This window comes from Corythoichthys intestinalis, chromosome 4 (assembly GCF_030265065.1).
Source record: "Corythoichthys intestinalis isolate RoL2023-P3 chromosome 4, ASM3026506v1, whole genome shotgun sequence".
NCBI lineage: Eukaryota > Metazoa > Chordata > Actinopteri > Syngnathiformes > Syngnathidae > Corythoichthys > Corythoichthys intestinalis.
Window position 1 is genome coordinate 41,659,564 of NC_080398.1, and position 21,843 is coordinate 41,681,406.

Here is a 21,843-nt window from a genome sequence, read left to right on the forward strand (position 1 = left end):
TGGATGGATGGATGGATGGATGGATGGATGGATAACGTATGTGATAATATATCATAATGATAAGTGTAACAACTTCATCCATCCATCAATCCATTAATTAAGACTAATTGGAAGATTATGGATGGATGGATGGATGGATAGACGGACGGGCGGGCGGGGGGATGGATGGATGGATGGATGAATAAATGGATGGATAGATGGATAATCTATATGATAATTCAATAATGATAAATGTGATATGATATATGATATGATAATATATCATAATGATAAATGTAATAACTTCATCCATCCATCCATTAAATAACACTAAGCGGAAGATGTTGGATGGATGGACAGACGGACGGATGGATGGATGGATGGACGGACGGAGGATGGACAGACGGACGGATGGATGGATATGATAATATGTCATTTAATAATGATAAATGTAACAACTTCAGCCATCCATCTATTAACTAAGACTAAGTGGAAGATGTTGGATGGATGGATGAATGGATGGATGGACGGACGGACGGACGGACGGACGGACGGACGGACGGACGGATGGATGGATGGATGGACCGACGGGCGGGCAGGTGGATGGACGGACGGATGGATAGATAGACGGATTGATGGATAGATGGGGGATGGATGGATGAAGTTGTTACATTTATCATTAAAGCATCCAGTGGGGCATCACAATACAATTAGCCATAACATGTTAAGTCAACAACCCACACGTATTGGTGACAGTTTGATATCGGTTATCGATTAAAAAGTCAGACAACTCTAGTTCAATCCATGTGCGAGGATGGCAGTGAATGAATGTTGAGGGATTGGAAGTCTACTGATGAAAAACTCAAATTCACAACGGAAGTATGGACGCCAAACAAATAAATTAATCTCGAAAAGTACTTATTTAACAGTCACGGCATGTTATTTCTTAGTACTTTCTGATACAGATGATGTCATATTAGTGCCATATCATTAGCAATAGGGTAAAGATCACAGATCGGTGCTGGTAATATCAGCGATGATATGATATAGCACAGCCTTTCAGAAAGCAAAATTCCGGCATATGCATGTGGATGTAAAATAACGGTAATTCTATCATGAATTGGTCCAACACTGCTTGACGGTGGATTGGACGTCTACTAGTGACAACTCATTGGTGGGAGGGTGCATCTTGCCACAGGAAGAGGAAATTTTATTTTTGAACTCATTGGCTGCCATTAACTAATCACATAAAGTGTACTTAAGATGTCCTAAATCCTCCATCCTTCTGTTTTACGTGGTTTTGTAGGCACAGAGGCCAGCTGTGAGAATGAAGGCGAGGTGCTGCACATCCCCAACATCACCGACAACCCCTGCATCACCTGCGTCTGCCTGGTAACACATATTTCCTTCTGATGTTTGTCAAGATGGTTATTGACATGATATCGAAGCTTCGGTCTTTTATTTTTCAAATGTGGTTGCTTTGCCCAGAATATGTGTACTAAATGTACAGAATATGTGTACTTCTACACTGTACAAATGTGTTGATCAGCATAACACCATAACCATAAGGTGATCACGTCAGGAAACAGATAGGGTTTGCAAATTTAATTTCTTATTTTTTTACGCTCGTTCTTTTTTATTTTGAGCATTGGTCATTTCTCTTTTTTTTATTGTCAATTTTTCAGTTTTCTGTTTTTTGTTGCTGTCTTTTTCTAAATTGTTATGATTTAGTTTGTTTTTATTTCATTCTTGAAGTTGTTTTTTTATTTGATTTAATTTTTGTTGCTGTTTCTCATCATTTTTCAACAGTTATTTTTATAATTAATTCTTTGCCAAGGTTTTACCATAATCACTGTTATTTTCTTTTAATGGTTTTGTTATTTTTGTCATTATTTTTTAGTTTTTGAAGTTGTTTGAATTTATTTTTTTCAATGTTGTTATTATTTACTTTTTGGTTTTATTTTTGTTATATTTATTATTATTTGAGTATGTATTTTCATTTATTTTTTATTTTTTATTATAATATTTTATTATTACTATTTTTTTATTTTATTATTTATTATTTTTATTTTATTCTTGCTTTAAGTTTTTTTTTTTCATGTTATTAAGTTTGCTGGTTCTTTACTTTTTTTGTTCTTCCTCATTTTTAATTTTTTTTTCTTTGATAATTTTATGATTCTTGCCATAATTATTTTGATTTTTTTTTTTTGCTTTATTATTATTATTTTTTTTAATATCGTTAAATTAGCTATCTTATTTTGTTTGTTTTTCCTCATTATTTTCTAATTTTTAAGTTGTTTTTCTTTTCTTTTGTTTTCATAATTTTATTTCTTGTTTTTATTTATTTTTATTTTTTTAATTATTATTTTGAAAAATAATTTCTTCATTATTTTTTATTTCATTATTTTATTTTAGTTTATTTTTATTTTATTTATTTATTTATTTTTAAATTTTATTAGTTATTGGTTTATTAGTTTTTAGCTATTTTCATATTATTAAATTTCCCTTATTTTTTTTCTTTTTTTCTCATTATTTATTCATTCTTTTGTCCCCCCCCCCCCTTTATTTTTCAATATTTTTGTCGTTATTAACTCTCCTGTCCACTTTGTTGTGTTCTATTTTATTTGTTATCCAAATTTTTTGGTTGTTTTTTTTCTTCTCCCTGTTTTGTTTCTGCTTGTTTCCCGCTTCCCTCCCTCCACCTGGAAGTACATTAGCATCTTAGTTCCTCAAATATGTGTTGTTTTCTCCTCAATCAGACAATATTGACCTCTTTTGTAAAGACTAAATATTCCATCCTGTTGTCTGTACTCTTTGTAAACCTGTCACTGTCATCACTTGTTTGCTCTCAGATAACAAAAAAAACAGAGTTTTGTTTGAACTAAATTACAAGCAATGAGATTGAAAACAAAAAGCAGGTTATACTTTAGAAACATGTTTAGTTCTATTCATTAAATCCAACTTTTCTGCCAACATGGCAACTTGGTTGTCACAGTTACAACAGCATTCTAGTTCTTATCAGGTTAGGCATCAGTCAAAAGGCCACTTGAATGGATGTCACTCGTCAGCAGCCAATCACTGACCTTTCATCCCCCACTAAATCCATGCTAACCGACCCCCTACCTGTATTAACTAATGGGCAAAAGTGTTGGGACACACGTACTCAATAGAGGATGGACTTTACTATTTCAAGTTAGTACTTGATTTAATCAAGGCATGTTGACAGTGGGATGTTTTACTTGTTGATTCTAGCCAATCCAGATTCAAACTGGATGGTTCTTTTGTAGACTGAACAGTCACAAAGGTCAGAAACCAGATTTTTGGGCGACAGATGGGAAGTAGTTTCATATCAGATATGGAGAAGAAGCTTCACAGTCTGAACAGCTCAAACGGGGTTTGGCTGTCGCTGACCTCAAGCGATGCTGGATGACGCCTTTGTTGCTATAGCAACATATCAGGTGTGTCAATAATGTGGACCAGTCTGAACAGGATTTGGACACTTGCTCAAAATAGTGTGAAGAGTCAGCCATGAAAATCAGATTAGAGGAAGAATCCCAATGGAATCAGTCTGAACGCGCGCCATATTAATTGTTCCATATAACGTTTTTTTAGGGTTGTTCCGATCATGTTTTTTTGCTTCCGATCCGATCCCGATCGTTTTAGTTTGAGTATCTGCTGATCCCGATATTTCCCGATCCGATTGCTTTTTTTTGCTCCCGATTGAATTCCAATCATTCCCGATCATTTTTCCCGATCATATACATTTTGGCAATGCATTAAGAAAAAAATGAATAAAACTCGGACGAATATATACATTCAACATACAGTACATAAGTACTGTATTTGTTTATTATGACAATAAATCCTTAAGATGGCATTTACATTTTTAACATTCTTTCTGTGAGAGGGCTCCACGGATAGAAAGACTTGTAATTCTTAAAGGATGAATGTGACTTTGTATATTGTGACTAAATATTGCCATCTAGTGTATGTGTTGAGCTTTCAGTAAATGATACTGTAGCCATTTAACTGTTCTGCCCAAATGCATGATGAAGTGCAACCTTGACTGTGCGTAGTGGCACCAATTAGTATATATCTTCTCTGCGTTGTGAAATAACATAGGGTGTAAAGAAAAAGATCAACTAGTACCTTTCTTCCCCACATTGCTTTCCCACGATATTTCTAATTGTTGAGAGAGAGATTTTAAGGCTTTAGCCAATTAAAAAAAAAAAAGGCTCCAAAGACTGCCAAAATTCACTCTACTCATTTTACGCTGCCTTTTAGCTCTATATATAGATAAATCGACGGCATTATAGATTGAACGCGACAATGCGTGAGTGGGTCGTGCAGCGCATGCGTTGATTGCGTTAAATATTTTAACGTGATTGATTTTTAAAAAATTAATTACCGCCGTTATCGCGATAAATTTGATAGCCCTACTTTAAGCCAAAACTAAAGACTCTGGATGAGTGTAAGAAATTTTGTCTGTAACGTTAAATATTAGAAAACCATTTAATTAAAAAATATATATATATTAAGAAAAGGCATGTCTGATATTTCTTTTCCGATTCCGATACTTTGATATGTTATCGGGACATCTTTAGTCATTTTCGCACTATAAGGCGCTCCTGTCTGTTAGCCACCACCCACCAAATTTGACACAAAAACAGTTGATAGATAAGCCGCACTGGAAAATAAGCTGCAGCTTTCCTTATTGTATTATGTAAGGGTGTAACGGTATATGTAATAGTGTTGAACCGTTTCCGTTCGTGGTGCTCGGTTCAGAACGGACGCGTACCGAACGAGTTTCTGACGGAGTATAACCCTTACTTTTCGAGGCTGTGAGTCGATCGGGTTACAGTTTCTTTGTGTAGATTATATTTACTCCGTCTTCTCTACTATAATTACGACCAACACGGTAGGACAGTAATCCAGAAACGTCAACGGTGCAACAACGTGGCCGCCGCGAGAACGCAGTGAAACGCGGGCGTTAGAGTCAATCAGCCAATGCACACTAGTCGCAGTGCGGCCGTGTGTGAGATGCGTCCCAGAAGCGGCTCAACGCGACGTACGCGAAAAGAACGGCAGAGTTTATGAGTTGACGCGAGACGCGGCCCTCCTGCGTCAGTACTACTACCAGTAGCTAGGATCGGGCAGACCGGAAGTCACTCGTGTAAAAATATGGTGGATCAGGTCGATTTTCAAACTAATATGCAATCGTATCCTACTTTTTGAGTCCATCAGATCTCTTGAGTGGTAGATCGGGGCACAGTTGACTTGTCTTTGTTGATTTACTGCTGGCTGTCTGCCAAAAAGCTCAATCTTGGTCTCACACAAAAATACACACGGTCCCAGGCTTCAACTGGGACCATGTGCTTTGGTCAGATGAGACCAAGATTGAGCTTTTTGGCAACAAACACTCTAAGTGGGTCTGGCTGCCACGAAAGATGCGCATGCTGAAAAGCACCTCATACCCACTGTGAAGTATGGGGGTGGGTCAGTGATGCTGTGGGGCTGTTTCGCTTCCAAAGGCCCTGGGAACCTTGTTAGGGTGCATGGCATCATGAATGCTTTGAAATACCAGGACATTTTAAATCAAAATCTGTTGCCCTCTGCCCGAAAGCTGAAGATGGGTCGTCACTGGGTCTTTCAGCAAGACAATGACCCTAAACATCTACATAGAAATGGTTCACCAGAAACAAAATCAAGCTCCTCCCATGGCCATCTCAGTCCCCAGACCTTGTTTTGTTGGCAAAAGGGGGTTGTACAAAGTTTTAACATCAGGGGTGCTAATAATTGTGACACACATTATTTGATGTTTTTCTTTATGTGGGATTTTTTTCCCCACTGAATGAATGCACTTGTATTGAAGGTTGGATTTTTCTCTTTTTTTCCAGTAAGGTCCCATATTATTTGAATTTTAAAAAAATATTAGAAGCTAAAAAACACATCTTTTTCAGGGGTGCCAATAATTATGGAGGGCACTGTATATATCTTTGTCAATGGAAACCAAAGGGTTAATTTTGGGTCACTTCTTTGTTGTTTTAGTTTCCATGTAGGTCGCTTCCTGCTAGTTTTGGGGCATTCCAGAGTCACTTCCTGTACATTTCAGATAATTTACTGTTGATTTTAGGACCAATGGCGCCTTCAGAAAATTTTCATAGGGGTGGCCAGATGGAGCCACTTAAAATCTTGGGGTGGCCAAAACTAAAAGCCATAATTTCAGGTTTTCATTATATTATTGCAGTAAAAAGGTCAGGGGAAAACTATCAGAAACACTTAAGGACACGGCTACTGATATACTTTGGTGTATTGTGTAATATTTGATGTTACTAATGATTCAATGTGTATAGTCCTGTCCAGTCAACATTTTGAGTTCCACAACAATTCTGTTTTATTGTGTTATGTATATATTAGCCATAAGGTGTAAGATGCACCCTAACAAGGTTCCCAGGGCCTTTGGAAGCGAAACAGCCCCACAGCATCACTGACCCACCCCCATACTTCACAGTGGGTATGAGGTGCTTTTCAGCATGCGCATCTTTCGTGGCACGCCAGACCCACTTAGAGTGTTTGTTGCCAAAAAGCTCAATCTTGGTCTCATCTGACCAAAGCACACGGTCCCAGGCTTCAACTGGTTGGATTTTTCTCTTTTTTGCCATTAAGGTCCCATATTATTTGAATTAAAAAAAATATTAGAAGCTAGAAAACACATCTTAACCAGGGGTGCCAATAATTCTGGAGGGCACTGTAGTGGGAAAATGAACAAATGTCGATCACACAAATAAAAATCTGTGGTTTTATGACACCACTGTCAAAATAAAAGCATTGGATTCTGCACATACAGTATGAATGAGCTGCAACATGCCTGCCAGGCAGAACAGAATCGCTTCCAACTTGTACTTGAGTATATTTTGGGGATGACTACTTTTACTTGAGTAATATTAATTTGAAGTAATGCTACTCTTACTTGAGTCAAACATTTGGCGACTCTACCCACCTCTGCCAATGAGTTAATACTTTAGTCACCAAAATCTACTTGGCAGGAAGCCGTTTTTTTTGTGTGTGTGTGTATATTTCCTGAGTGTGTTCAAGTACTTCCACATCTGTCAGCCCCCTGGTAGCCCCCCTCCCACAAAGACATGCGGTGAGTCTCCTGTCGCCAGGCGGTCTGATATGTTAGGGGGGGTGCAGTGTCACTCATATAGAGGCGGTGGGTGGGGGTCCAGACAGAGCAGGCTAACGGCTAGGACGCAGATACACACTCACAGAGGGGCTATTGTACAGTTGACAGAGCGGTCGCCGTGGCGATCCGTTATCTGCCGCACCTCTTCATCAAGTCGTCCGTCTGTCTGTCCGTCTCGTTGCGCGCTTTCGTCACGGTCAAGTGCTTCCCGAGCTGAATTGTGGGATTTTTGTGGGGGGTTTTATCATGCAATTTAGAAGTTGTTTTACAACCATTGGGAGTATAGTTAAATGATTTTAATGTTTTTAATCAGTCATTCATTTTGAATTGGAAATCTGCAAAGTTTTAGATTATTTTATAACATTGGAACTGTATATTGGTTAATTTCCAAGGCAAAAGGCTTACATAGTAAAATTTTTTAAAAGAATTTTTTATGAATGGCGATTTTTCAGCAGGCAGTACAGCCCAAACCGTTTGACCGACAGTCACCGTTCAAATATCAAAATGACCAGAATCTTCACGCGACAAAGGGAATTTTTCGAATGACCCGCCAAAATGTGCCGTTCGCTCTTAATTTTTTTTTTCCCCTACATTTTTTCACTAGTTAGATTTTTTCAAAATGTATCTGGTCTTACAATTTTTGACAAATCACATAATTTACTTATCAAAAATTCCGGGATGGTAACAGGCATAAATCTGCAAAAATTTTCAATCAAAAAATAAACTAGTAGCTTGCCATTGTTGTTGTCAATTAGGGTTGTTCCGATCAAGTTTTTTTGCTCCCGATCCGATCTCGATCGTTTTAGTTTGAGTATCTGCCGAACCCAATATTTCCTGATCCGATTGCTTTTTTTTGCTCCCGATTCAATTCCAGTCATTCCTGATAATTTTTTCCCGATCATATACATTTTGGCAATGCATTAAGAAAAAAATGAATAAAACACCTGCAAATATATACATTCAACATACAGTACATAAGTACTGTATTTGTTTATTATGACAATAAATCCTCAAGATGGCATTTGCATTATTAACATTCTTTCTGTGAGAGGGATCCACGGATAGTAACACTTGTGACATTGTATATTGTGACTAAATATTGCCATCTAGTGTATTTGTTGAGCTTTCAGTAAATGATACTGTAGCCATTTAACTGTTCTGCCCAAATGCATGATGGGAAGTGCAACCATGACTGTGCGTAGTGGTACCAATTGATATATCTTCTCTGCGTTGGGAAATAAAATAGAGTGTTAAGAAAAAGATCAATTACTACCTTTCTTCCCCACATTGCTTCCCACGATATTTCTAATCATAGGGGGAGAGATTGTAAGGCTTCAGCCAATTAAAAAAAAAGGCTCCAAAGGCTGCCAAAATTCACTCTACTCATTTTACGCTGCCTTTTAGTTCTATATATTGGTAAAACGGCACCATTACAGATTGAACGTGACAATGCATGAGTGGGTCATGCAGCGCATGCGTTAAATATTTTAACGTGATAAATTTTTTAAAAAATTAATTACCGCCGGTAACGGGATAAATTTGATAACCCTACCTTAAGCCTAAACTAAAGACTCTGGGTCAGTGTAACATATTATGTCTGTAACGTTAAATACAATTAGAAAACGATGTAATTAAAGAATATATATATATTAAAAAAAAGGCATGTCTGAAATTTTTTTGCCGATTCCGATACTTTGAAAATGACGTGATCGGACCCGATTGATCGGGATGCCGATCGATCGGGATGCTGATCAATCGGGACATCTCTAATTACACAATGCTTATTGTGCTGAAACCCATTAAATCAGTCGCAACCAAGCGCCAGCAGAGGGCGACAAAACCCCAAAAAACACAAGTAACAAGTTGACATGACACTGTGCTGTCATTTTAATCTGTTTGAGCGGGGCATGTGTGTTAATTGCGTCAAATATATTAACGTGATTAATTTAAAAAACGAATTACTGCCCGTTAACGCGATAATTTTGACAGCCCTACAAAAAAGCGCTTTTTTTTTTTTTTTTTTTTCAATTATACAAATATTCCAAATGTATCTAGTCCAACAATTTTGATCCAAGTAGTATAATTTACACATAAAAAATTCCAGGACGATAAGCGGCATAAAAGTTACAGTATACAACAGTATACACAATTTGCCAAAAACCTACGGTTCCCCCAAAATTCGCCAAAAACTGTCCCATTCATTTCTAATAGGATGCCACTGACAGCCATGTATGTCCAAGTATCACATTTTTACATGATATTTATCAAATTCAAATTTGTTTTCACATCATAATTACGTTTTTACGTGATAATTATAACATTTTTACATGATGGTTCTTATTTTTACATAATTTTGTTGTTACGTGATAACTATCACGTTATTACATGATGATTATCACGCTTTTTCATGATTTCATTTTTACATGATAGCGAGGTTTTCCATGATAAATATCACATTATTGGATAATATGTTTTTTACATGATGGCGCGTTTTTACATGATTGTTATCATGTTTTTACATAATTATCACGTTTTCACATGCTAGTTATCACATTTTACATGATACTATTGTGTAAAAACATTATCCTTGAATGTACTGTATTTATTTTTTTATTTTGGGTGGCAGCATTACGCTTCCGTCGAAAAAAGTCCAAATTAAATGTGACAATTATTACATAATTCATATAATAATTCAGAATTGCATTACTTGTAATTCAAATAAATGTCACTTACCAATAAACGGGTTATATTTGCAAAAAACAAACAAACTTGTTATTCATTATTCAGCTTAAACCAAATAATCGTTTATAAGTAATAAAAAAACAACTTTTTAAAATGCCAATTTATGGACAAAACAGTCTAAATAAGTCCCAACAAATATTCCAGCATTATTTATAATGCAAATATAACATTTGAAAACACATCTATTGAGTGTAAAACGTTGAACATTCTCATTTACAATTCTTAAAATCTGCCTTTTTAATCAATTTCATAAGCTGAAAGTTGTCCATGTTTGAGCCCCAAGCAGCTCCGGATGCACGTGGGGTCAAAGTTGACTCGCTGTCGCCGTGTCAACGCAAACAGAAGCCGACGGACGCCGCCAAGGTCGCACAAAAACGGATAACAAACGGCTGATGAGGCAGAATCTCGCCGCTATCGCATTACTACACACCAAAGATTGACCTGAAAGAAATCAGTAGTTACCATAACTTTCTATACATGAATAAATGATAAATCTTATTTAATTACATAAGAAAATTACAGTTTGAATCATCAGCACATACTTCCAGTCAAACATTTTCGGCCTTATTATGAGTAGTGCTGATAACTCTTTTGCATTGGCATAAGAAGAATATTTAACATGGAAATTAGTGTTGGAATTATTGTCATGGCGCATAAATTGGGCATGAAGAAAGGGTAGGAAAAAAGTGCGTTTGTTCAGAGAGTTCCTTTCCCCGAAGCTACTGTGGCTCTTGTACCGCTAAGGGGGGTCCTGACCTGTTTGTTTAGGAGGTGAAAGTTCACGGGTGGGGAGGGGGATCAGGGAAGAAAAGAGAAAAAAGTGATGGAAGCGGGGAAACAGGAAAGAAGTGGATTTTTTAAAATTAAAATAATGATTGGCAGAAATATTGGCCACTGTCTCCCCCTAGAGGCGAAGTAGCAAAGTTAAACCATGTTAGTGTGAAATGAAAATGTGACAAAGCTAAAATAGCAATGATAAATATCGATAATGATAGAAGCACTCATCATTATAAAACAATAATCATTTGTAAGCTTTGCTAGCAATGAACGTCAATACTACAATTTCCAGAATGCATCGCGGCACTTGGCGCCAGCTTGCTTCCTGTTGGCTCATTGCTTCTGTAAATGGTAAGAAACTCGTTTCGGTCATTTTAATAATTAATTTTAAGGTAAAATGAGTGAGAAGGGGTCTATAGTGCTATATCAATTTAGATAAATCCACGTTAATGCTCACAAAGTGTGTAAAAATGCACGTTAATCGTCTAATTTGTGTGGCAAATAGGCTAGGTCGCTAGCGTTAATTAGCATTAGCATCCGGGTTACTTCAGTACCATGGCCTTTGATATACTAGTATATTTCTGACCAAATTTCTTTTTTGTTTCCAAAACGCATCATCTTATATATCACTTTAAAGTGCATTTCATGCATAAATGAAAACCCTTTTTAAATATAATTATTTTAAAAAAAACAGCTGATTGAAGGTGGCTCCCTTTGGTAAATGCTCTGGGTTAAAACAAAAAAAATTGTTAGTACACTGCAAATTTAGAACGTTTTAATCAGATTACTTGTCTTAAATCTAGTCAAATAATTTTCTCCATCTTTTAAATGTTAAAGACTTGCTAACAGATTAATGCGTCAGATTATTCCATTTACTCGATGTAAAACACTCAGAAATTTTATTTTGTATTTTTTTTGTATTCACATTTCACCCTTTTTTCAAAGTGCAATCTTAGCAAGCCTTTGTTTTACATTTTTTGAAAGTACAATCTTAGCAAGCCTTTGTATTACATCCCCTAAAATGTACAGTGGTATGAAAAAGTATCTGAACCTATTGGAATTTCTCACATTTCTGCATAAAATTACCATCAAATATGATCTGATCTTTGTCAAAATCACACAGATGGAAAAAAAAAAAACAGAAAATAAGTAAGTGAACCCTCTGCCTAAGCAGACTTAAAGAGCAGATGAAATCAATTTTTACCAAACACTTTGTCAGGTGTGTGCCCAATCACTGATGAGTGGTTTAAACTACCCTGCCCACTCTAAAACACACACCTGGTAAGAAATGTCTTGATGAGTAGCATTGTCTGATGTGCATCATGGCTCCGTCAAAAGAGCTGTCTGAAACCCTGCGATCAAGGATTGTTGATTTGTATAAAGCTGGAAAATAATACAAAACCATCGCTAAAAGTCTGGATGTTCATCAATCGACAGTCAGAGAAGTTGTCTACAAATGGAGAGAGTTTGGCACTGTTACTTCTCTCCCAAGGAGTGGCCGTCCACCAAAGCTGACTCTAAGTGTTCAGCGCAGAATACTCAGAGGTAAATAAGAACCCTAGAGTGTCTGCTAAAGACTTACAGAAATCACTGGCCCAGTCCAATATCTCTGTGCACACATCAACTATATGTAAAACTATGGCCAAGAATGGTGTTCATGGGAGGAAGCTTCCATAGAGGAAGCCACTGCTGTCTAAAAAAAAAAAACTTTGTTGCTGGTTTAATGTTCGCAAAAAGGCACTTGGACACTCCACAGAAGTTTTAGCAAAATATTTTGTGGACTGATGAAACCAAAGTTGAATTATTTGGGAGTCACACAGAACGTCATGTGTGGAGGAAAAATGGAACAGCTCACCAACTTCAACACCTTATCCCCACCGTGAAGCATGGTTGAGGGAGCATCATGATTTGGGGCTGTTTTGCTGCCTCACGGCCTGGCCAACTTGCAATCTTAATGGAAGAACGAATTCAAAAGTTTTGCCTGAGCCATCTGTCAGACAGTTAAAGCTAAAAAAAGGATGAATGCTGCAACAGGACAATGATCCAAAACACAGAAGAAAATCAACTTCAGAATGGTTTCAGATGAACAAAATACGTGTTCTGGAGTGGCCAAGTTAAAGTCCAGACTTGAACCCCATTGAGATGCTGTGGCATGACCTAAAGACAGCGATTCCTGCCAGACATCCCAGGAATCTGACTGAACTACAGCAGTTTTGTAGAGAAGAATGGGCCAAAATGAGTCCTGATTGATGTGCCAGACTGATCTTCAGCTACAAGAAGCATTTGGTTGAAGTTACTGCAGCCGAAAGGGAGGGGGGGGCACAAAATATTGAATGTGATGGTTCACTTATTTTTCCCCCTTCTGTCATTGTTTGCATTAGGGCTGCAGCTATCGAATATTTTACTAGTCGATTAATCGATGGACTAGTTAGCCCGAATAATTGAGTAATCGCATAAGGAACATGAAAAATTAAAATACCCGAGCTGAGCCTTAAACGGTATTTAAAAAAAAATTTAAATGAGCATCTATGTACAACAAAAGAACAACTGGCTAACTTACACAGAAAAAGTCCGCTAGCTTAAATGTTATAAAATGCTAAAGTCTTTTTTTTTTTCAATGCTCTTAACAAATGGTTCAGACAAATATTCCCACAAAAAACAGTCAAATATACCTATAAACTAAATCATGAATGCATTAAAAAACACTATCTCAAACAAAAACTTGGCTAATGATGGTCTTAACAGGGAGCAGCTGGTTTCAACCATGAGAAATGAGTTATATCGTATTCATTGTTGCCACCCAAATCAATAGAACTACATGCAAACGCTTGCAAAATAAACCAATACAACGCCACTTTAATTAAACAAATACTCGAAGCAACAAAATTTAATTCGAATATTTTTTTCTAATCGAATACTTGAGTTAATCGATTAATCGTTGCAGCACTAGTTTGCATACTATCCTCATTCAAATATGAAAACTAGAGATGAAATATCGGATCGGACACCGATATGGGCAAAAAAATGCGCATCGGTATCAGATCGGCCAACACAGAAAAATTCCGCTCCAGACTTCCGATCCAGTTTTTTCAAAAAGTCCGGTCCGGGTTTTCCAGCGCACCGATTTACATAATCCATTCCAGTTTTTGCTTCGGTTTCCCTAAAATCCGGTCCGCATTTTACGGCACGCCTTCAACACACTACATTTACATTACCGTCTCCCAATTTACTGAGAGACTTTATCGGTGAAAATGTCAGCTGTGTGGGATCATTTCACCTTAAAGGACGACAAAGACGAAGAGGCAGAGTGCAACATATGCCACAATAAAGTCAAGCGTGGTGGTAAAACTGTAAGAAGTTTTAATACAACCAACCTAATCAAGCATTTAGCGAAATACCACCACAAACAATATAAGAAGTATGTTAAGAAAACCGAAGACAAAAAGAAAGGTCCTAAGCAACTAACACTGGCAGAAACTTATGCTATGCGTAGGGATGGGAATTGATAGGATTTTTACGATTCTGATTCCATTATCGATATTGCTTAACGATTCGATTCTTTATCGATTCTCTTATCGATTCTAATTTGGGGAAAAAGAACAAACGTTTTGATTGGCATCGAGTTTGTTTATTCAGAAGTCACAACCTTACAAACTCACAACGAGATCAAAAGAGGCCCAAAGCCTCAATGCTAACTGTGGCAATAAGTGGCAAATACACAAGAATGTGTAACATTTTACTGAAACATTTATCTCATAGAAATAAAAAATATTGGTATATATTGGCAGATAGGTTTTTGTTCTGTCTTTGGCAATATGTGTTAAAGCAGGGGTCCCCAAACTTTTTCCTGTGAGGGCCAAATAACTTTTCCCTTCTCTGATGAGGGGCCGGGGTCAGTTTGTTACAGAAAAAGTGTGACGATTGCAGAAGTGCATAAATGTAAAAAAATTATTGTTTTTCAGAAAGCCACAATCAAATAACCCTTTCTGGATTCTTTATAAGAATAATAATAATATAATTAATAATAAAAACACTATTAATTAAATAGATAATAACCAAATAACCCTCTCTGAATTCTTCAAGGAAAAGGCCAGAAAATAAATAACACGATTGAGAAAAAAAAAAAAAAAAAATCAAAATGGCCGGACCAAATGTGGAGGCGGGCCGTATTTGGGCCGCGGGCCGCAGTTTGAGGACTCCTAGAGCGCGCATACACCCAAAGAAGAAATGCCGCATCCAAGTGAGTGAGAGAGAGAAACACTTCTCTGAGCCTACGTTCTTTGTTAATGTTAATATCTACAGAGGCAACGCCTGTATGTATCATCTTTTGTGTTGTTGTTGTTGTGTTTCCACTCGCGATCGGACACTTAAATCCAGTTGTGTAGTGGTTTGAACGATGTGCTAATGCTAGCGAACGAATGCTAACCATACTGTTATTAGCAGCTAATCATCGCTGATTTACGTTGATGCAAACCTGTTTGTTATTGGGGACGAAATTGATTTGTTTCATTTCTATTCTTAGTTTCACTCTTCAAGTGATGGTTGAATAAAGTCAGCAAATTATACCAACGTCTTCTGCATCGTCATTTGGGAGTTTAGCTAGCTGTATAGCCGGTGTTGTGCCGAAAAATAGCCGTCCCGCACAACACCTGTTTTTTTTGTTTTTTTTTATAACCAGGACTGAGCCTTATCCTCTCTGTGAGGACAGCGCAATCGTATTCCCTCCCGATGCAGTTATCTCCACCTTGCAATGACTGCAAGTCGCTTTGTTGTAATTTTGCCTCGTGAAGTGAAGACACACTTTCGAGCGTTTGAACTTACGTGCTGTCATTGTTATGTTTATGACTGCAATGCTCGTGCTTACCCGTCGTAACCTTTCATTTTCACACTCTTTCTTGGTGAAGTGTAGTCAAACTTTGGAGCGAGTGGTTCTTGGCGCCATGCTAGTTTGATGCGTCTGGACAACAACTTACACGTCACGACGCAATACGCGTCTTTAGGAATCGTTAAAGGGATCGTTAAGGCTTTTTCATTGTGATGTCGAGGCCTCGAAACACTCGGAACCGGTTCCGAATTGGAATCGGATTTCGATTCCCATCCCTAGCTATGCGTGACAAACTGGCACTCGACAGTCCCAAAGCCCAGGGAATAACAAGAGTCATTGCCGAAGAATTCATTCTGGATGACGAGCCATTATCCCTCGTGAGTAAAGACGCACCATCCAACACTTAGAACCACGGTACAACATGCCCAGCCGTCATTACATCCTTGAGCGATTCGGCCGTGGAAGATTCGAGAACGATTCACAAACATCCAAATTCCGATTATTGAAATATGTCAAGTAAAGCGGAACTAATACAATAATAATACTAATACTTCGGGACGCAATGAGAAACGGACCGCATTGCGTCCCGAAAGAAAACATCATGCTTGTCGTAGACCCGGGTAATGCCAATGCTCAACTCACAGCTTTAGCTAAACTCATGCCGATGGATAAAAAAACAAGAATACCTGACTGCTGCTGACAGCCGCTACAAACTACATCAACATTGTTTTACTGTAGATAATAGATATCATATGTATATAGAAATAGATGCAAAATGACTGACTCGACGGCGTTAGCAACAGCCGCCATCTTAAAGCAGGAGACTTCCCTAGTATGCTGTTGTGAATCTTGCAAGCGAACCTAATTAACTTTTTATCTAAAATACTCCTAAATCTGCAAAATCATGACTTGAATCTATCTTCAAAACAGTTTTTAAACTTTCACATGTCGAAAGCAGACAGAAGGGAAATTATGGAATAACGGGAGCAATTTTAACAACTTTTAACAGTTGATTCGCAAAATTAAATGAATGTAGTTTAAAGCTGCTGATACAGAATGGGGACTTGAGTATTTTAGTTACTGTTTTAAAATGTTAACTTGATACTGAAATAGTCGTTTATTTAAACCTGAGAGGCTTTTTATACAGTTTTTGTAACTAATGCACGAAACATTAAAAGCATCTAATAGCTTGGGAGGGTTTGTGGGATTTTCCACTGAGGTTGTTTGTGTGTTTTGCTTTTTTTAAGACAGTTTACAATATTATTTGCACATTTTACTGACTGACTATGCCATTTCTGTTTGTTATTTCTAACGTTTTGTGTTTGTCACTGAATAAACAGGTCAGTTTCTTGTAACCAACCGTTGTGTGTTATTCAAACTCACCTAATTCAGCTGGCTAGTTGTTATCAAGAGTACTAAAACCTTTTTCAACATGAGTCTGACAACTAAGTAAGGAGGCTAAATAACTTTAACACATGCTCAGATAGGCCGGGATCGGTATCGGCCAGTATCGGTATCGGATCGGAAGTGCAAAACAATATCTGTATCGGATAGGAAGTGCAAAAACCTGGATCGGGACATCCCTAATGAAAACCTGTAAATGTTTGAGTGGTTTCAGTTAAAGCAAACACTGTTTTTTCATCTGTGTGATTTTGACAACGATTTGTTGTTCATTTTATACAGAAATGTGAGAAATTTCAAAATGCCCAGATGAATGTTCATACTACTGTACTTCTTACGCATTAAAAGTTCCTAATCCGATTACTTGATTATTCGAAATAACTAATTAATAGTTTAATCGCCTTCTAAAATAAATCTCTAATAGACGTCCAATGCATTTGAAATGAATGAGTGCACCTCAAAAGAATTGGACGTTTATCGCTGTCAATGGCAGGCAATGAGTTAGTAATAAAGCGCAGCGCTGAATGTAGAACAATTCAAATTGTAATCTTTTCTTGCTATTCAGCCCAAAGTTTACATCCTGTTGAGATTAAATCAAAAATAGCCACCCTTTACTGTTATCCCAAACCTCAACATTTGAATAGCCCATAAAACACTTAACATTTACGCCCTGCTGTCGCTAAATGGAACAATGCCATGTGACCTGAATGTAATTTGATTGGTGGTGGAGATGTAATCTGATTACAGTCAGTTGTCACCCGATGACATTTCCAGAGGTTTAAATTTGACCTCTTCCTGTTTGCCATTCATCATGTGTGCGACATTTAAACAAGACGCGTGTAATTGAATGTACTTTTAGTGCGGGGGTGGGGGTCGGCGGCAGACGACCATCCAGCCTCGGTGTCGCGGTATGTCGAGTGTTCGACCTCTGACCTGCAGACAAGAGACCCCATGGAGAGCTGACCGGGGGTCCTCAAGGAGGCTAAACCACTTTATACTAACAGACAAGAGGAGCCAGACAAGGACGTGACCTTGGACAATCTCGTACGCAAGCTAATGAGTGACTAATAGCTCAGCGGTTGCCACCGACGAGGATGGACGTCCAATTCTGTCGAGACTGGTTGCAATTGCTGTTTAATTATAGATGATGCGTGACCACAGAGTGAGGTCATGTCGCATAATATGGACCTTTCAAATGCGACCTAAAGCGAAGGGAACTTGTTTAGCATCGTGTTCATTGTTTCCAACCGGGATAATTTACATTTCAAGTCGCTTGTATGAGATTTTTTTGTGTTTGTATCTGCATTTAGATGTCTACAGTGACACTGTGGAATCCCGGCAGTGTGCCCATATGATGTCACCGCCTACTCGTTAAAATAATTTTACAAATTTTATTAATATAAAAACATTAAGAGGGGTTTTAATTAGGGCTGTCAAAATTATCGCGTTAACGGGCGGTAATTCATTTTTTTAATTGACGCATTTAACGCACATGCACCACTCAAACAGATTAAAATGACGGCACAGTGTCATGTGCACTTGTTACTTGTGTTTTTTTGTGTTTTGTCGCCCTCTGCTGGCGCTTGGGTGCGACAGATTTTATGGGTTTCAGCACCATTATGTAATTATTGACATCAACAATGGCGAGCTACTAGTTTATTTTTTGATTGAAAGTTTTACAAATTTTATTAAAACAAAAACATTAAGAGGGGTTTTAATGTAAAACTTCTATAACTTGTACTAACATTTATCTTTTAAGAACTACGAGTCTTTCTATCCATGGATCGCTTTATTTTATTTATTTATTTATTTATTTATTTTATTTTTATTTTTTTTAAACCTGTCCTGTTCAGCTGTTTGACACAGAGAATGGAAGTCTAAGTGCCCGGATTCTGAACAGTTTTAATGTTTCACATTGAGAGTCTGACATACTCCCATTGTGATCATTCAAAATACCTTTTTATTATGACAAAGCAGCGAACAGGAAGGGATTATGGGGGGACAGAAGAAAAGAAATACAAGAGAAGAAAGAAAAGAAACACATACACAAACAACAACAAGAAATACATTGAACATCTAAACTAGTTACTAATATGCTGGTGCTATCGTCAGCGAGATGTATTTCCGGTTTACACCATGTGGGGGCCTATTGGCCAGTGAAAGAGGAGAATGGGGGTGGGGGTGTCTATAAGACTATAAGCTAAGTGATTGAAAGGGGTAGAGTGTACACAAATCAGTTCTGTGATCTAGAACCCAGTAATCGTGTGAATCTCTTATGAGTGTAAGCCCGTTGGCGACCAACCCTACGCCGCCGCATCGCCAATCCCGGCACCGGAACCCCCAACCCGAGCATGCCCTACCACATCCAGCAGCACGCAAGTCCCACCGGGCGCGCAACAGCCACGCAGACGGGCGGAGAAATCGCTTTTTGGATCGCTTTAACAGAATGTTAATAATGTTAATGCCATCTTGTTGATTGATTGTTATGATAAACAAATACTGTACTTATGTACAGTATGTTGAATGAATATATAGCCGTCTGGTGTCTTATCTTTCCATTCCAACAATAATTTACAGAAAAATATGGCATACTTTAGAGATGGTTTGAATTGCGATTAATTACGATTAATTAATATTTAAGCTGTGATTAACTCGTTAAAAATTTTAATCGTTTGACAGCCCTAGTTTTAATATCAAATTATTATAACTGGTACTAATATTTAGCTTTTAAAAACCATGTCTTTGTAAACGTGGTACCCTTTAAAAATTGTTTTTCTATTTTAATTGATTTATATTATTTGATTCAGTCATCCACTCAAATCCTGTTAAATTAGGAAATGTAGTTTCTGGGACAGAAATAATTGCACCACTAAAATGTGATGATTAAAGACGCACAATGCACATCTATAGGCATGATTATTAATGTATCTGGTCAGATGAGAAGTTTGCTTGGAAAAACAGTAGCCTGCTTGCTTGACCACAGGCCAGTCGTATTATTAGCATCCGAATTGTATTTCAATGCGGTCAAGGAAGTTTCCTTTGAAGTCAAGCTGGTGTTGATGTTAATGATTCATCATAATGACCTCATGACTAGGAAAAATCATAATAATGCTCTGTGGTGTCTCCTCTTATTTGAACTACGAAATTGTTTTGACCGAGCGTCTCCTTTACTTTCCGGCAGGAGGGCAAGGCCGACTGCAAACAGGAAAAATGTCCGCCCGTGTCGGAAGATTGCGCCTTGGTGGTCAAACAGAGCGGGGCGTGCTGCGAGAGGTGTAAAGGTAGGTCATTGGCTGCCATTGATGGCGCTAGACGTGCAGCTGTTTTGACTGGGAGGGGCTTGCAGCGATTAAAACGTTGAACAAGTTTTTTTTTTTGTTTGTTTTTTTTTTGAAACCATCATCATTTTTTTTTTAATGCTGAGATCCAAAATATTGGTCGACAACAATTTTTACATACACTGAAACTCATTGAGTTCTAATTAATGAATACTCGAAGCAGCAAAATTTTGCGTTGTAGTGGTTTGTTTTGAAAGGGTTTGCATTTAGTTTTATTGATTTAAGTGGATACACTGCCCTCGAGTGGCAATAGTCAATATGACATAACTCATTTAACATGGCTGAATCCAGCTGCTCTGCTCCCCGTTAAGACCAACAACATAAGGTAAGTTTTAGTTTGAGCTAATGTTTTTTTATATGCATTGGTAATTTAGTTTATCGGTATATTAAGTCGTTTTGTGAGAGAATATGTGTTTGAATGATTTCTTGAGAGCATTGTAAAAAAGTGAGCTTTTTATAGAATTTAATCTGTACTAGCTAACTTTTGCTATGAAAGTTAGCCAATTGTTCTCTTGTTGTACTTGGATCCTCATTTATGTATTTATTTTAGGGGTGTCAAACGATTAAAAATTTTAATTGAGTTGATTACAGCTTAAATATTAATTAATCGTAATTAATCGCAATTAATCGCAATTCAAACCATCTATAAAATATGCCATATTTTTCTGTGAATTATTATTGGAATGGAAAGAGACACAAGATGGATATATAAATTCAACATACGGTACATAAGTAATGTATTTGTTTATTATAACAATAAATCAACAAGATGGCATTCCCATGATTAAAAAGTTTGTTCGAATAATCGAGTAATCTGATAAGTAACATGAAAAATGAAAATACCTGAGCTGAGTCTCAAACGGTATAAAAAAAATAAATGAACAAGGTTCTATGTACAACAAAAGAACCATTTGCTAACTTACATAGCAAACGTCCGCTAGCTTAAATGCTATAAAACTTTTTTTTATTTTTTTTTTTACAGTGCTCTTAACAAATGGTTCAGACACATATTCCTAATATTCCTACAGAAAACAGCTAAATATACCTGTAAACTAAACAATGAATGCATTAAGAAGAACATTAGCTCAAACAAAAACTTGGCTTATGTTGGTCTTAACATGGAGCAGCTGGATTCAGCCGTGGTAAACGAGGCAGACTGCAGGGCAGTCTATCCACCCAAATCAATAAAACTAAATACAAACACTTTCAAAATTAACCATTACAATGCCACTTTAATTAAACGAATACTCTAAGCAGCAAAATTTAATTCGATTTTTTTCCCTCTAATCGAATACTCGAGTTAATCGATTAATCGTTGCAGCACTAGTACGCTGTCTTTGTAGTAGCCTAGTAGTAGTACGTCAACTATCTAGCATGCGTGTCCTGCCACTGTGCATGCATTGTATGGAGAAAATGCAAGAGTATGACAAATTTGGACCGAAATGTCTGTTTTTGGATGGGAAAAACTAAAAAAGATACTCAGCACCCACTGCTATGAGTAACTTCCAGCGCCCCTGTTGGAAATAGTTAGGTATCGGCAAATAATAAATACGTTTTTAATTTAAAAATAGAGTTGTGTATCAGCAAATTACGAT

The 21,843-nt window shown here is 37.3% G+C and overlaps 1 protein-coding gene across 3 annotated transcripts in view; it reads left to right on the forward strand.

Annotated features, from left to right (window-relative positions):
* LOC130915083 (BMP-binding endothelial regulator protein-like) overlaps positions 1 to 21,843 on the forward strand; it is a 64,714-nt gene that overhangs the window by 12,630 nt on the left and 30,241 nt on the right. Inside the window, exons 2-3 of one of the 3 annotated variants that reach the window (XM_057834804.1) lie at positions 1,286 to 1,371; positions 20,092 to 20,191. In XM_057834804.1, the coding sequence (XP_057690787.1) occupies positions 1,286 to 1,371; positions 20,092 to 20,191 (186 nt within the window). Of the gene's footprint in view, positions 1 to 1,285; positions 1,372 to 11,001; positions 11,036 to 14,596; positions 14,925 to 20,091; positions 20,192 to 21,843 lie in introns of those variants that run through there. The other 2 variants (XM_057834806.1, XM_057834805.1) reach the window with 2 other exon arrangements.